The 17,847-nt window shown below is 36.8% G+C and overlaps 1 protein-coding gene and 1 pseudogene across 4 annotated transcripts in view; both read left to right on the top strand.

Moving 5' to 3' along the window:
• The window catches only part of LOC127544672 (zinc finger protein 501-like), a 30,647-nt gene extending 26,162 nt beyond the window's left edge, over positions 1-4,485 (top strand). For all 4 annotated transcript variants that reach the window (XM_051971437.1, XM_051971436.1, XM_051971435.1 and 1 more), the window contains one exon: positions 910-4,485. In XM_051971437.1, coding sequence (XP_051827397.1) covers positions 910-2,153 — 1,244 coding nt within the window. In that variant the 3' untranslated portion in view covers positions 2,154-4,485. The remainder of the gene's footprint in view (positions 1-909) is intronic.
• The window catches only part of LOC127544676 (ribonucleoside-diphosphate reductase subunit M2-like), a 681,272-nt pseudogene that overhangs the window by 166,390 nt on the left and 497,035 nt on the right, over positions 1-17,847 (top strand).

Genomic DNA, 17,847 nt, shown 5'->3' on the forward strand with positions numbered 1-17,847 from the left:
ATATGTATATATATATTGGATTTAACATATTTTTTATGTTAACATATTTTTAACATATTTTTTCTTTTTAATTCTGTAGCATTACATTTTCTGGATAGATTTAATTTTTTTCCCCCTGAAGTGATTGGGGTTAAGTGACTTGTCCAGGGTCACACAGTTAGGAAATGTTAAGTGTCTGAGGCCAGAATTGAATTCAGGGCTGGTGCTTCATCCACTGTACCACTTCGCTGCCTCATAGACCTACTTTTTAAAAAAAAGTTCTACCTTATAATTGTGCCCAAATCTACTTTCCTATTCAATTGGTCCTACTTCTCACCCAGATAATCTTTTACCTGCATAACTACAAATACTTGTAGCTATTATTCCTTTCAAGATTTCACTAAAACGATCCCAGTTACTATGACTGTTCTTTATATAACATGATTTGGAATCATCTCACCATACTCAATCTATGTAAAACAGTCATGTGCTCACATTTTAATACAGCCTTCTGCATATGGCCTAGGGACTTTATCTGTAAAAGTGAACATATGTTGGCCTCAATTGCCTTTTCAACAAATAAGGGGGATTGAACAAATTGATATCTAAGAGCCTACTTAATTTATTATTCCCTCTTCCATATTTATTTTTTTAATATTCCTGCTTATTATTAGTTCTCAACTTAGATTAGTCTTCCCTCTGGTCATTCTTCTTACCTACTCCAATGGGACTATACTTTCCCTAGTAATCTCTGAATTAATTTGTATTTATTCTTAATTAATCATTCAATTGATTAATTTTGTTTATTAATGCTAGTGACACTCATGGGAAAATCTGTATCCTGGAGATTGTCCTTTTTCCATTCCCTCTATTCCTTTGCCTAGGAATAGAGAACAAGAAACATTTGTGGTTTTTTATTCCTTATTTCAGGTTGTGAGACTGGGACTGAGAATAAGGAGCTGTTGATAAAGCAGGAAATTTCTGAAGAAGTGGAATCTCAGAATATGATACTGGAAAGATTCATGGGGGAAGTTCCCCATGGACCCATATATAGAGAAGCCTATGAATCTGATGACAGGTCAAAGGATGATTTACAGTCTTCTGCAGGTAAATTCCTTTCTCAGACGAGACATTTGAGATCAATGACAGTAGTAGATTATAGTCCTTCTGAAGAAGATAAAGACCAGAAATATAATGAATTTGGAAGAAACCTCCATCTGAATTCTAACCCTGTTAGAATTTCTTCAAGAGAGAAATCTCAGCAGTGTGATAATACAGGCCAAATATCTAAACAGAATTCAGATCCAATCATACATCAGAGAAACCATACAGAAGGGAAATCCTATAAACCTAAAATATACAGAAAGTCCTTAAGGCAGAGTTCAACCTATGTTAAACGTCAGAGAAAGCGCACAGAAAAAGTTTATAAATGTAATGAATGTGGGAAAGCCTTCAAACAGAGTTCAAGCCTCATTAGACACCAGAGGATTCACACAGGAGAAAAACCCTATGAATGTAATGAATGTGGGAAAACATTCATTGCATCCTCAAATCTTATTCAGCATCAGAGGGTTCATACTGGAGAAAAACCATATGAGTGTAATGATTGTGGTAAAGCCTTCAGCCAGGGATCAAGTCTAATTCGCCATCAGAGAATTCACACTGGAGAAAAACCATATGAGTGTAGTGAATGTGGGAAAGCTTTCAATGTCTCCTCAAACCTAATTCAACATCAGAAAATTCACACTGGAGAGAAACCCTATTCATGTAAGGAATGTGGGAAAACTTTCATTCTAAATTCTTACCTTATTAATCATCAGAGAGTTCACAGTGGAGACAAGTCTTTTGAGTGTAATGAATGTGGGAAAGCCTTCAGTGATCGCACATCTCTTATTTATCACCAGAGAATTCATACTGGGGAGAAACCTTATGAGTGTAACAAATGTGGAAAAGCCTTCAGTCTGAGTTCAGGCCTCATTAAACATTTAAGAATTCATACAGGAGAAAAACCTTATGAGTGTTATGAATGTGGGAAAATCTTCAGGGCATATTCAAACCTTATTCAACACCAGAGAATTCACACGGGAGAGAAACCTTATGAATGTAAAGAATGTGGAAAGACTTTCATTCTAAGCTCATACCTCATTAGACATCAGAAAATTCATATCTCATGAATGTAATGAATGTGGAGAAAAGCTAGTACAAAAGCATCTAGTATTCAAGATCAGAGAATTCATGCTGGAAACAAAATGCAGGGATTAATGATTGTGGTACAGTCTTTGTCCAACACTCCAGCTTTATTCAATGTCACAGGAGAGAAATATCACTTGTGACAACTTTTTCAAGTCATAATTTTAGTTTGTCAAATTATTTTTAAAGGTGGTATTCTTGCCTCTGAAAACACTGTTCTTGTCATTGATTTTATGCCTCTACCAGTGGCAATATAGTCAGCAGTTACCTGAACTTAAAAACAAGGTGAATAGTTTACCTGACCTTCAAAAAATACTACTCTGCTCAAGCTGCTACTCATTTCTGCACCTAGGGCAGTATATTGCACATAGTAGGCATTTAATAAATGTGTTAACTTCCAACTATCTTATATCACAAATGTATGTCTTTATTAACACAGTTAAATTAAGTAACTTTAAGGAAATATTGCATTTTAATTTGGCAGGAATTTAAAGAACACTTTATAAAAATGTTTTTTTTTATTATTATGGACCTGACAAAGCATCAACACACATGGACATTTCCTTATTAAAAAAAAAGAAAAAGAAGATTGTACATGATACTATAAATCTCTCATGCAGGCAGCAGTTTTTTTTTTAAGTACATGTTAAATTTTACATGTTATTTCTAATATTATCCTGTTTGTGTCCCCCTCTGAACTTATATTTTCTTATATGTAATTTTTAAGTGTTTCATTAACTCTTACTAATTTTTGGTATCTCATCTCTCCTCCCCCGTTTCCATCATGCTCTCCCTTCAAAAAAAGTTTAAAAAATACCCTTCCTTGAAACAGATAGATGTAGTCAGACAAAACAAATCCATACATTCACCATGCATGTCTTATTCTGTGCCTCTAATCCATTGCCTTTCTGCCAAGAGGTAGATAGTATAATTCATTATCACTCTTGTAATCATTATTAGTCATTGTATTAGCTACAGTTCTTAGAGTCTTTCACAATTGTTTTGTTTTATGATGTTGTAGTTATTGTATTAACGGTTCTTCTGATTCTGTTCGCTTCATTAATTCATTAGTTCACAAAAGCCCTCTCAGGTTTCTCTGACACTTTCATGGCACAGTTGTAGTACAATCATTATAGTCATATATCATAATTTGTTCAGCCGTCTCCCAATTGATTGGCACCCCTTAGTTTCTGGTACTTTGTTAATATAAAAAGTTCCTATAGAATTTTTTGGTTTATATAAATCCTTTTCCTATTTCTTTGATCTACATTGGATATAAGCTTAGTAGTGGTATCACCGAATCAGAGAATTTGAAGGCCACAGTTTAGTGACCTTTTTTACTGTAGTTCCAAATTACTTTTCAGAATGGCTTGAATGACTTACCAACACACCAATGGTTCATTAGTGTGCCTTTCCAACCACAAACACTACCAATATTTATCATCTTTCTTTTCCACCATTGTCAATTTAATAACATTTTCCTTAGGATTAGTGATAGTGTGCTAGAGGAACTTTTTTAAACAACTAGATTCTTAGATATACAATTTGGCACCTCTTTCCCTTTTCTCCTTATTTTCATTTTTAGTCCTATTCTTCCTTTGCCCCTAAATTCAGCTTTAAAGACATACTAGATCCCTAATTTTTAAGTTAGTATTCTAATGAAAGTAGCTTTTTGTATGCTTAAATGCTCTAAATGTGGCAAAAGTACTTTTTTGTTTCAAGAGATGTGACTCACTTCTTTGAAATAGTTTGTTTTAAAGCCCTTGATGGTAATGACAAAGATGTCATAGTTATTTTTCTTTGTTGCAATAGCCTTTCTCGGCTTTCCATTTCTATTTCCATTTCCATTTTCATTTGACATCATAGCCCAAGCAGTTTATCTCAGCTGCCACTTTTGATTTCCTTCCATAGTTCTTTCAGCCATCAAAGAATGTCAAGACAGAAAGGAAAACTTTTTTTAAAAAAAGATTCCCTCTCTTCCTTTCTCCCCTAAGAAAAAAAAAAAAAAGAAAGATATAACATAATCTTGATGGTGGGAATATAGACTCTCATAACCTTAAACAGTACAGTAGATGGTCTTTCCTATTTTCCTTATTTTTAAAAGATTACTGTGCTCCTACTTCCTGCCTTCTAACTGGGTGTAGTTTAATTTACATTCCAGGTAGATACTGATGCTTGTGCAGCTATGTATTTTATATCCTTGTTATTTGTTCTATGTAGATGAAGTGCCTGGCACTTATTGGTTAATTATGAGATTGATGTGGATTTTTGTGCTAAAATTGTTCTCATTCATTAAAAACTTGTTTTTCAAATAGACTCCATTTTGTTTTCCACATTCATTACTCTTAATTTCACCAAGAAATACTTAATGGAAATTTGTTTACAACAACAACAAATATTTAGTATAAACCGCCTGTATGTGCATTGAACTGCACAAGGTAATTTCATGATTCCCAAGACTCATGGCCACAAGCTTCCTTTCTGAGAGGTCTTATGGAGGCAAGATGAATACATCCAAATTCTCCTTTAGTTCCAAAGATTACCAAACTAGACAAAATTATGACTTCTGAATGAATGGAAGAACAAAGTACAAAACTCATCTTATGTTCAAAATCCATCAAGGTATAAGGACTGTTTTAAAAAATATAAGTATCTAAAAGTATATATTAGAAAGTGTCCCTACATATAAAAATAAAGCAAGGATTGTAAAGGGCTGAAACTCTGAATAGGTGCACTGGAATCAGACAACTGAGCACTTAAGGCTAATTACCTACTGGACAATAAATATTTTAGCATATGCTTGGAAAAATGACCCTTCTCACTATTCTATGCTGGCTTGATCTTTTTGGTGTATACAAATAATTGGAGGAGGGATTGAGGGTGGAGTGAAACAAGTCAGAGTCACTTTGGAGAAGGACGAGAAGAAGGGAGGTTAGTTGAGAGCTTGTGGCAGTTTTGTCCATCTCCTTCACTTCTTCCCCTAAAGACCAGAGACTTTTGCTTATTCTGACTCTGGCTGATTCTGAGACCTCCAGGGAGCTAGCCTGAACATCACAAAGAATGTCCACTCTGTCCACTATTTTATATAGTTCTGGAAATACTAACAATATGATGAGAAAGAAATTAAAGTCATAAAGACAGGGAAGACAGGAAACACCAGAGAATCAGCAAAGATACCAATTAGTTCAATAGAAATCCTTAAAAAGGGGTAGCGAGTTAGTTTAGTAGATAGAGTATCAGCCCTGAAGTCAAGAGGACCTGAGTTCAAATTTGGCCTTAGATACTTAACATTTCTTGGCTGTGTGACCCTGGGCAAGTCACTTAACCCTAATTGCCTCAGCAAAAAGAAAATCAAAAAAACTATCCTATAATAAAATCTAAGAAGCAATAGAAAAGGAAATCTCACTTCAGATAATTAGAAATTAAGCAAAATATCTGAGGAGCATTATACCAAAACATGTAGAATACTTTAATATTTTAAATTTGTTTCTTACAGAAATAAAGAGTATCTTTAGAAACTGGAGGAGTGTTTGATCTAGATCATGTCAGTTATTCATTTGTTTTCTCCAAGTATGGTAAAGACAATACTATTAAAATTAGTTTATACTTTTAATGCTGTAGCAACTTATCAAAGATATTTAATAGAAATTGGCAAAATGCATTTGAAAAAATAAAAGAAAATCGTGGGAAATAGAAAAAGGTAGGAACAAAGGAGGAATATCACAGTCCTCAAACTAAATTCCAAAGCCGCAGTCATCAAAACCATCTTAAATTAGTTTTTTTGAAAAATCAATAAAACAGAAAAACTTATGATTTCAGGCTCTCTAAGGACTAAAGAGTTAAACTATGATAAATGCTAGAAAGAAAAACAAAAACATAAAAACCGTTCTTACCCTCAAGGAGCTTATATGCTATTGGAGAAGACTCCATATAAATGTAGAAAATATACCCAGTAGAGGCAGCTAGATGGTGCAATGGATAGAGTACTACGATAGAAGTCCTAGAGGGCCTGAAACCATATAGACTATGATGCAAAGTATTGGCCTAAGTTTAATTTCTGTCAGACTGTTCTACAATTTTTCTAGTTTTTATCATATATATGGGAGGTGGTTTTTTTCCCCTCTAATCTTTCTTTTGGCTTATTGAGTTCCATTGTTTCAGATACTCTGTAGTCTGTTCTGTCCATGGATTTTTTTTTTTAACCAGTACAAAATGATTGACGATTGTAATTTATTTGAGATCTGGAGAGAGCATTCTTGGTGGAATGTTTTTTGTCCTTTATTCTCAAAGAGGACCATGACATCAGGAAGGTGATATCATGACTTGCAAGTGAATTGGATTTAATTGAGAGGGCTGTGCAAAGTCACCACCCTCTTTCCTTCAGAGCCAAGAAAATTACACATCCAGTAAATACCATCTAAAGGGGCAAACCCCAAGATTCTGTCATGGGCCCTCTTTTTTCTCCCTTTATAATTTTACTTAATGATTTCATTTCCCATGGTTTCAATTACCATCTTTATGCTGATGATCTTCAGATCTATTTGTCTAGTCCTAACATCAAACTGGATATCCCATAAACATGTTAAACTCCATATGTCCAAAACTGAACTCATCTTCAAAGGTTGTTCGGGTTTAGAAGCTGAATCCTTCCAACCCCCATACACAATAATGGGTTCTGGTCCACAGGTGTCCTAAAAGAATTTGTAGGAGCAGCTAGGTGGCATAATGGTTAGAGCATCAGCCCTGAAGTCAAGAGGAGCCAAATTCAAATTTAGTTTCAGACAGGGAACATGTCCTGGCTATTTGACCCTGGGCAAGTCACTTAATTCCAATTGCCTCAGGGAAAACAATTTATTTGTAGGTTTAGACTATTTTCAAGTTGAGAGGCAAAAGTTTTATTATTTTATCATTGACTGCTAATTAAATTCCAAGAGAAGTTAGCAAAGTAGTGGGGAACAGTATATAGGTAAAAGTTTTGGGGGGAGGTTATTAACTTTTAGGATACTAATTTTCTATTGCTTGATCTCAGTTTCAAGAAAAACCTGATATGTTAATTATATGGAATCAACTGATAAGTTAATATTTCAGTTTTGGAATACTGTGATGACCACATTTAGCACCCAGGGTATATTAGAATCACAATTTTTAATCCTAAGATATAGTTTTCCTAAAAAAGACATCTTAGAGTCAAAAAGGATACACTCAAGACAACTTGGAGCCATGGCACAATATTTCTGAGATTACAGAAACATCACTATCATTCTCCTGTTCACCCAAGCTTCCAATTTAGGTGTCATCCTCGATTCGGCTCTCTCTCACATACACCTTCCTGAATTCAAAGAGTGGTCAAGTCCTGCTATTTCTACCTCTATATTATCTCTGGTACATTCCCCTTGCCTCATGCTGGGCAGTCCTGTGCCAGTGTCTCCCAGTTATTCAATCAGTTCTAAAGTTCTTGAGACTTTGAGAGTGTCCTTATATCACTTTTTCTGACCACCTTGTGAATGCATGCTCTGTATGAGGTTTCCATAAATAGTCTTTTGGGCAAGCATACATTTGACAGTCAGACAATGTGGCCAGCCCAACACAGCTGTGGTCTTGGCAGTAGTTTAAATGCCTGGCAGTTTAGTTCAAGAAAGGAGTCTGGCATCTTATCCTGCCAGGTGATCATCAGAATCTTCCTACTGAAGGGATTCAATTTCCTGGCATGGCGCTGATATAATGTCCAAGTTTCATAGACCTACAACAGTGAGGTGAGCACAAAGGCTCTGTGTGAATTTTAAAAGCTCTAGGGATCCTCAATCCCTCTCTTATTCAAATTGGTGAATGTAATCCCCAAAGCAAAGTTAGCTGTATTTATTTCCATCGGGGTCCTAGACGTACAACTGAGGAGGATGAAATGCCTTTCGCTTGCTAATGGCTCAAGTCCCCATTCTAGTGTACTCTCAGTCTCGGTTTCATTTCATTAGTAAGCATCAGTTTCTCCCTAGCCTTCATCCCTGAATGGGTGCAGCCTCAGTCAAACTGATTCCTATTGAAGACCTTAGCTTTAAAAAGTCCAAAGTCCCTCACTGCATTCAGGGCCATCTCCAGTCATCCTGATCTGTATCTGGCTTCTGGACCCAGATGGCTCAGGAGGGGAAAGTGAGACAGGTGATCTTGCCCAGCCCTCCCTCACTTAAGTCCCACTCACATATATCATGGCATCCCTGATGTCACGATGCTCTTCGAGAACGAAGGACAAAGAACAACACACCACCTCTGACACTGCCATCTCCTAGTGCAAGTCTCCATCACCTCACACTTGAACTATTGCAATAACCAGATGGCTGGATTTTCTGCCTCAAGTGTCTCCTCACTTTAATACAACTCCTAAACATGTGCAAAACTATCCTTCCTAAAGTGAAGAACTGACCATTTACCTCCCCATTAACTCCAGGATAAAACAAAATCTGTGTAACTTTTAAAGTCCTCCATAATCAGACTTACCTTTCTAGCCTTTTATTCCTCAGTCTTCTCTACATAATCTACAATCCACTGACATTGTTGTTTCTCCCACAAGACATTCTGACTCTGTACTCCAGGCATTTCCACTGGCTATTCCTCCTAACCTATATCCATTCCTGTGCTTTTCCTCCTCACACCTCTACTCCTAGCTTCCCTGACTTTCTTCAACTCCCACCTTCTACAAGAAGACTTTTTGAGTCCTCTTTATTCTTAGTTTCTCCCAACTGAAATTCCCATAAATTTATTCTTTTTATAGTTTCCTTGTATATACTGTGTTCACGTTGTTTCCACACTAGAGTGTGATGATTTTTTGCTCTTATTTATTTTCCCAGTGCTTCCACACAATGTCTGGCACATAATAGGCACTTAATAAATGCTATTTGACTGACTGACTCCTACATTGTCAACAGCATGGTTGTTTGGGCATCTTATTTAAAACCTGTCTGCCCTTTACCCATGGCTATGGTATATTAAAGGGTGTTTTATAAATGTTTGTTGGTATTTAAATATAGCCAGTGGGTACAAACAAAATGATTACTCTTTAATTGGCAAACCTAACTAATCTCATAAATTTACTTTTTTTTAAATTTGGGGATTATTAATCTTTTGTAGTTCTAAAGATATTAGGCAACAAATTTTAAAAGCCAGAAAAACATCCTTAAGTGCTTCTGAGACAGCAAAGGGAAGAGATGTATGTATATATGTATATATGTATGTATGTATGTGTGTAAAGTGGCAAGTGGAATTTAGTGAATTTTAAGTAGCCTTGTGGTGAAATCATTCTTTTGGAAGGCATGACTGAGGGGCTGGGTATATTATATGATGACGAAAAATTTTCTAATTTCAAAAAATTGATGTCTCCAAAGTCAGAACTAGATATACATTTAAAGCTGCAACCCTTTTAACTCTCATTCCCTTTTTCTATAGACTAGATGACAAAAGAGCAGCAGGCTGTTTTTATCTCTTTCTTATTTGGTTTTCTAATTAAAAGACATAGCCACAACTTTGAGATAAATATGCCCAGATAACAACCATATGAACATTACAAAGCTTGGAATATAACAGGTAACATCTTTTTCTTTTCCAAGCAAGCTAAACAGAAAAGGATGAAAAGACGTGGAGAGACCCAGCTAGAAGTGTATTGACCTTTCAAAAAGGAATCCCATGCCCTGGAAGGGGGCCAGCTCAGCAGAATTACTTATTCATCATTGATGCCATGCTCCATAATGTACTCATAAAGTGGGGAAAAAATAATTTCCAGGACCAGGAGTCAGGAAGTACCCTTCTGGCACATGTGTTATCTACATATATGCCTAATTATTACTGAACTTTATTAGTGTCCATCTCTTCACAGACATTCTGTGTATTTGTGGAAGAGTATGTCCCAGGCTTAGACGGGAATGTTTTGTACAAATGCTCTTGCTACACTTTCTTAGTGAATTCCTTACACTGTGGCTGATGTATTAAATGCTATGGCACCAAGTGATATGCTTTAGGAGGCACCAAATGTTGGGGTTCAGTCTTGTGAAGAGTTTACAGTGGCTCTTCTCTTTGGCAAAGGGAATGTATATTTAGGAGAAGAGGTTACAGAAAAATGAAGAGATACTATAGACATCAGGAATGGCAAATATTGACAGCATTGGGAGAGCATAGAAAGGGGTTTTAATAATTAATGATGAATAAATAAATTAGAGGAACATAGGATAGTTTATCTCTCAGAATTGTGGAGGAGGAAGGAATTTGTGACCAAGAAGAACTAGAGATCTTATTGAGAATAAAATAGATAATTTTGATTACAACAAATTAAAAAGCTTTTGTACAAACAAAACTAATACAAACAAAATTAGAAGGGAAGCAACTAACTAGGAAAACATTTTTACAGTTAAAGGTTCTGATAAAGGCCTCATTTCCAAAATATATAGAGAATTGACTCTAATTTATAAGAAATCAAGCCATTCTCCAGTTGATAAATGGTCAAAGGATATGAACAGACAATTCTCAGACAAAGAAATTGAAACTATTTCCACTCATATGAGTGTTCCAAATCACTATTGATCAGAGAAATGCAAATTAAGACAACTCTGAGATACCACTACACACCTGTCAGATTGGCTAAGATGACAGGAAAAAATAATGATAAATGTTGGAGGGGATGCGGAAAAACTGGGACACTGATGCATTGTTGGTGGAGTTGTGAATGAATCCAACCATTCTGGAGAACAATCTGGAATTATGCCCAAAAAGTTATCAAACTGTGCATACTCTTTGATCCAGCAGTGCTACTTCTGGGTTTATACCCCAAAGAGATACTAAAGAAGGGAAAGGGTCCTGTATGTGTCAAAATGTTTCTGGCAGTCCTTTTTGTAATGGCTAGAAATTGGAAAATGAATGGATGCCCATCAATTGAAGAATGGTTGGGTAAATTATGGTATATGAATGTTATGGAATATTATTGTTCTGTAAGAAATTACCAGCAGAATGATTTCAGAGAGGCCTGGAGAGATTTACATGAACTGATGCTGAGTGAAATGAGCAGAACCAGGAGATCATTATACACTTCAACAACAATACTGTATGAGGATGTATTCTGATGGAAGTGGCAATCTTCGATAAAGAGAAGATCTAATTCAGTTCCAGTTGATCAATGGTGGACAGAAGCAGTACACCCAAAGAAAGAATACTGGGAAATAAATGTAAACTGTTTGCATTTTTGTTTTTCTTCCCAGGTTATTTTTACCTTCTGAATCCAATTCTCCCTGTGCAACAAGAGAACTGTTCGGTTCTGCACACATATATTGTATCTAGAATATACTATAACACATTTAACATGTATAGGACTGCTTGCCATCTGGGGGAGGGGGTGGAGGGAGGGAAGGGAAAAGTCGGAACAGAAATGAGTACAAGGGATAATGTTGCAAAAAATTACCCAGGCATATGTTCTGTCAATGAAAAGTTATAATTTTAAAAAATAATAATAATTAATGATGAAAAGGACAAATTCTTCAGTGGAACTTAACATTTACCCATGAGAAGAGAACACTCCATAAAATTGGGGCATGCCCTTAGCTGGCAGGCTAAATCCTAAAAGGGATTTAGCATCCTAAAAGAGAAGTGGGGTCTGAAGGGAGAGATACCATAAGCCATAATGGGGTTAGGAGAGAGACCACAAGGCCTGGGAGAAGGGAAAGGAAAAAGATACCATGAAACAGAGTATGGTGATGGACTGATCCAAGAAGATTCAGCAAAAACTTGGCATGGGCAAGATTTATAGGGAAAATTAAGTCTCAGGGACTTGAAATAATTTGAATTCTGGATGGATTATTTCCATAAAAGGTAGGACCATGGAACTAAACTGATCTCTATCAGAGCCTTCTTCCTGCCTGACCCAGGGATCAATTTTATCAGTATGTCAGTTTCTTTCTGCTCACCACATTAAGCATTCAGGACTTAATTATTTATCTAAAAGCTAATTGATGTCTACCAACTAATTGTTAATGTAGAGCGTATTAATAGGGGCTCATAAGTGATAGTATTAGAAATTATAACCCCTCAGGGTAACCCCTAGAATCCTGAGGAAATAAGTATTCAATTATCCCTTTGGGTATCCCAGTTTACTTAGGGGAATGGCTATAAGAGAGGAAACTACAAGTCAAATGAGTATGGCACTAAAGTATGAATCTTTTCCAATTTATCAATGTCATTCCTGAAAAATGGCCCACAAAACTATATGCCATACTCCAGACACGGTCTGATAGGACTTAGCATATAATAAGTACTTAATAAGTGGAGTTTTTTTCCATTCATTCAATCATTAATTAATACAAACCAAGTTCACATCTTTCTTGACTACTATATCATTCAGCGATTCATACTGAGCTCACATCAAAGTCCCCTAATATTTTTTCAGATAATTTGCTATAATCATATCTTTCCCATTTTGAATTTGTAAAGCTGACTTTTCATTTGCCTCTATTAAATTTTATTTTGTTAAATTCAGCCCAATGTCTTAGTCTATCAGTATCACATACTCTCTTCAATCTTGGGTCTCTTTATTAACTGGTTCTTCCATGTTATCTATAAATATAGTCAGAAACACTCAATTTACCCTGCCTTTTCTTTGATGGATCTTGTCCCTAGAATATCCTCTCCCAAAGTCAGAAAGGGGGTGAGGATGGGGTGGGGGGAGGAGGATGGGAATAATAAGTCAGAGCCCAGGGTCTACTCAAAACTACACATCTAGCTAAGGAATATGGAGCAAAAAAAAAACCTTATCTGTTGCTCCTTGTCACCTATAAAAGTGCCATCCAGACTTCTTAATTGTCTTTTTATAAAAGCTAAATCTGAACTTCTTCCCTAAATAACAATATCTTGCAAAAAAAAAATCTTGACTCCTTCCGTATCTCTCTTTTAGATTTTATAACCTTGTAGACTTAGCTTGCAAACAAGTCCCAAATTTTCAGAATATAAAGTTCTCCCAAATTTTGTCTAATTATCTCTCTCAGAGTTTGGTCTGCCTGCTTTTTTGTTAATAAAGTCTGTCTTTTGTCACTATAAGACTTTGAATTCTTTCAAAGTAACTATGAATCATGATTCTTGGGACACTTCACCTTCATACTATCATCCTAGGTCTCTCCTTTTCACAGCCAAATTCTAAGAAAAAAAGAAATCTTTACATAGCTAGCTTTTAAGAGATGGCAGTCTGAAAATGGGGCCGCACAAATTCCATCTCTTTATTAGATGGTACCAATAAACATACCTTTGCCCTTATATGGATACTGTTTATTCCTGTCTATAAAAAAAAAAAAAAGCTGTGGTTTGACATTCTTGCTGGCTGCATTGCATTTCAACTGCTTGCTACCTTGATGTGCTCATGAACTCCTTTATCTTGTTTCCTGAGTTTGCCTTATTGACCAGTGCTAATGGAACCATAAATCATATTGATCAGAACTACTAGAGATGGCCCTGAATGCAGTGGAAGACCTTGGTCTTTTTAAAGTAGGGTCTTTTGCCAGGTCTTTGTTTTAATGAGGCAAAGCCCAATCAGTGATTAAGTCTACCCTACTTAACTGAGGGGGGGAGAGGGGAAGGAACAAAATAATAATAATAGCTAAAATTTAAATAATGGTTTGCAAAATTCTTTGCATATATCTTTTGAACTCAAAAGAACCCTCTGAGTTGGGTGCTGTTATTACTTCTATTTTACAAATAAAGAAACTGAAGTTAGAAAAGGTCCCACAGCTAGTAAGTGTATGAGGCTAGATTTAACTCAGATCTTCCTGACTCTATATTCAATACTAATAGATAACTAAGTAACCAATAGATAACTAATTAAATAATAGAAATTAAATTAAATGTCACCTAATTAATGCCTCAAATAAAGGGAAGAGCTTACAAAAAAGATTGAGGATACGGAAAAGATTTGTGGGAATAGGATCCCATAAGTATAATTTAAGCAATTAGTGACTGTAGGGACAAAATATTGACTTAAATATGGAATAAGATTTTTAAAAAGTATATATCTTCAAAAAGGGCCCTCATTGCCACAAGATACTCCTTTTATTTCTCCCCATTTAATTATCTCATAAAACATTTCTATTTCAAACTCTTTTATCCATCCTTATGTCTCCCATGACTTATTCCCCATCCTTTCCAGCTAAGGACTTTCCCTAATACTTCATAAAGGAAAGTTCCTTCATCCCTCCCTCCTCCTCCTTTTCATCTCACATTACTCAGATACCTTCCCTCAGTCTTCCTTCATTCCTGTCTTAACACAAAAGATGACCTTTCTTGCCAAGACAAACTCTTGTACCTTCGATCCCATTTCTTTTCATCTTCTCTAGAAGATGGGAAGCTCTCCCCCAACCCCCACCATTTTCACTTTCTCTCTTCAGTTTCTCCCCTCAACTTATTTTTATACCTCTGGAGAATTCTCTCTTGTCCAACATGAGCAGGTGACCGTCATATGACCTCCAATTTCAGATCTTCTTTCAGACATCTTGAACTAAACATTCAGTATACATCTTTAACTCATTAAAGACTATCCCCCTGAATCTTCCCCCTTCCTTCCCTATTACTTTTAGAGGGCAATATCATCTTTCTGGTGCCCCAGACTCACAACCAGGAATCATCCTGGATTCCTCATTATTTCTAACCTTCCCACATCTATTCTGTTATCAAGATTTGTTGATTTCACTTTTACAACATCTCTCAAGTAGTCCCCCTTTCCTCTGACATGGCTACCTCATCGTCTCAGGCCTAGATTATTGCCATAGGTGCTAATGGGTCTCTCCAGAGATTTTTCTAAAAGTCTGATCATCATACACACCCTCAATAAATTCTAGTAGCTTCCTATTCTTCAAGGCAATACAATACACAATATATAAAATATACAATGTTCTGCTTGGCAATCAAAACTGCCTCCCTCTTACTTTGCCAATCTTTTTACACCTTACTCCCTGACGTATAGTCTTCAATCCAATGACACTATCCAGTTGGCTGTTCCACAAACAAGACATCCATCACTTGGGTCCAAATATTTTCTCTGGCTGTCTCCCTATGCTCTCTTCCCTCTTCTGCTCCAATTACTGATCTCCCTAACTAAAATCCTGCCTTCTTGGAAGCCTTCCTTGGGATTACCCTCTTTTCCTCTTTTGTTTCCTATTTATCGTGCAAATAGTTTGCTTTGTACATATTTATTTTCAGATATTAGATTGTAAGCTCTTTGAGGGCAGGGACCTTTTGCTTCATTTTGTATCTCCAGTGCTTAATATCCTGCTTGCCATATAATAGGCACTTAACAAATATTTGTTGAATCAGTGAATCGATGTTTAGCTTAAGATGTCTGCTGGACACCCAATTTGAGATGTCTGAAAGACAATTGGAGATACAGTGAGATTGTGTTGTGTCCTGCTTTCTAGCGCCCCCAAGTTGGAGAGACAAAACATACCATTGCTTTCTAGAGCCCCCACGTTGGGGTGATTAAAATACTGAGTCCTGCTTTCTAGAACCTCCATGCTGGGGTGATTAAAATACAGCATTCTAGTGGAGAAGTTTTAAGGCGGGACTCCTGAGGATGGTGGGAAAATGGAGTCCATTTATTCCAAGGACTTTCCCCTTTTTACACCCTCATACCCTTATGTAACAACACTGGGCATGTGCCAAGTATATATTGAGCATGTGGGACCACATAAACAACTTGCTCTTGTACACAGTTTGCCACCTGGTATCGCTCTTCCACCTGATATCATTCTGCTTCAATCATAACACAAGTTGTCACCCCCCTGACTTCTTAGGAAGGCCAAGAGCCCTTAGAAGAGATGGGAGCAGAACCAGACATTGTTAGCAGGTTCCCTCCCTCTGGGCTGAAGGGTCTTATACCTCACCCAGAGTTCCTCCACTGTCCACAGAGGGTCTGTGACCCTGTACAAGATTGAGATTAGCAGAAAGTTTAGGTAGGACAAGATAGGTAGATTTGAGAATCATCATCATATAGTATTAAATCCATGGGAGATAATGAGATAACCAATTGGGATGTTGAGGGAAAAGAAAGCCCAGGACAGAACCCTGAAGGACACTTATGATAAAAGGATATGACATGGAAGAGGGTTCAGCAAAGGAGACTAAGACTGAATGATCACATAAAAGAAGAACCTGAAATGGTCTTAAAAACCTAGAAAAAATAAAGTATCAATGTGATTACAGAGAAGTAAAGGAAAATGAGGATTGAGAAGCTATTGCATATGGCAACTGAGATTTCATTGGTAACTTTGGAGACAGCAGTTTGGGTGCAATAATAAAACCAGAAATAGGATCAAAAGGAATTAAGAAGACAGTGGAAGGAGATAAAATGAATGACCTTTTAAGGAGTTCAGACACAAAAGGCTGAAAAGATGTTATAGGGATAAAAGGATCAAATGAGGGTTTGGTTTTTTTTGAGAACGAAGGCATCAGGATCATGTTTGTAAGCAGTAGGAAATGTACCGTTAAACAGAGATTAAAAATCAATACATTTCTTGCTTTCTCACTGGGTGGGGAAGACTTGGAAGGGAGAAAGGGAGAAAACAAAAAAAAAAAATTAAATGAAATTTAAAGTCTTAAAAAAAAAAAGTGATAAAATAGGGATAATACAAGCAATCTGCTGGAGGAGGTGGTGATGTGAATGATGTAGACACCAGATGATGGTAGGCACCAAATATTGGGGTCTGGCCATGTAAAGAATTCACAAATGGCCATATACTTTTTTTTTTTTTTAAACAAAAGGTAGGCTTATTTAGGGAAGAGTTTACAGACAAAATGAAGGGACATAACAGAAACCAAGAATGGTAAATATGAAATATAATTGAAGAACATAGAAGGGGTTTTAATAATTAATGATGGGAAGGGCCAGTTCTCTAGTGGAAGTCTCCTGAAAGGGACTTAGCGCCCCCAAAGAGTTAGCTAACTCTAAGGAAGTGGGGGGATATCTCAAGGCATAGTGGAATTAGGAGGGACCATGTAACATGGGGGATGGGCAAGGAACTGACCCAAAGGAGGGCAGTCAGTATGGCATGGGCCAGTAGATTTTATAGGAAAAATTTAAGCTCGGGGACAGGGCATGGCAAATTGAGGCTGCCCAAGACCCCTGCAGAGGGTGGGCTTTGACATAACTTGGCTTTCTCATTGGAGGACCTCCCCAGAGGAGCTAAACTGATCTCTATCAATACCTTCTCCCAGCCTGTCTCAGAAATTATTTTTTTTCAATTCTATTTCTCTCTGACCACCACACCCAGTATTCAAGACTTCATCCATGAGATAGAAGAAAAGGGTTGGCCTGATTAGGAGTAAAGCCACTTCTAGTAAGTGGAAGGAGGGAGGGAAAAAAAAGGGAGGAAGAGGAGAAGAAAGGGTCAGAAGACATCCGAGATGAGGAGCAGGGGACAATGGGGAGCTCAAAGCCAATAGCTCCATTTTTTTTTTTCTGAATTAATTTAGGTTAAGTGACTTGCCCGGGGTCACACAGCTAGGAAGGATCTGTTAAGTGTATGAGGTCAAATTTGAATTCAGCTCCTCTTGACTTCAAGGCTGGTGCTCCATCCACTGCGCCACCTAGCTGCTCCGCTATCCACTGCGCCACCTAGCTGCTCCGCCCCCATTTTTTGCAAAATATAGGACCAGGTTCTTAACTGAGAGTTG

This window comes from Antechinus flavipes, chromosome 1, assembly GCF_016432865.1.
Source record: "Antechinus flavipes isolate AdamAnt ecotype Samford, QLD, Australia chromosome 1, AdamAnt_v2, whole genome shotgun sequence".
In the NCBI taxonomy this organism is placed as follows: domain Eukaryota; kingdom Metazoa; phylum Chordata; class Mammalia; order Dasyuromorphia; family Dasyuridae; genus Antechinus; species Antechinus flavipes.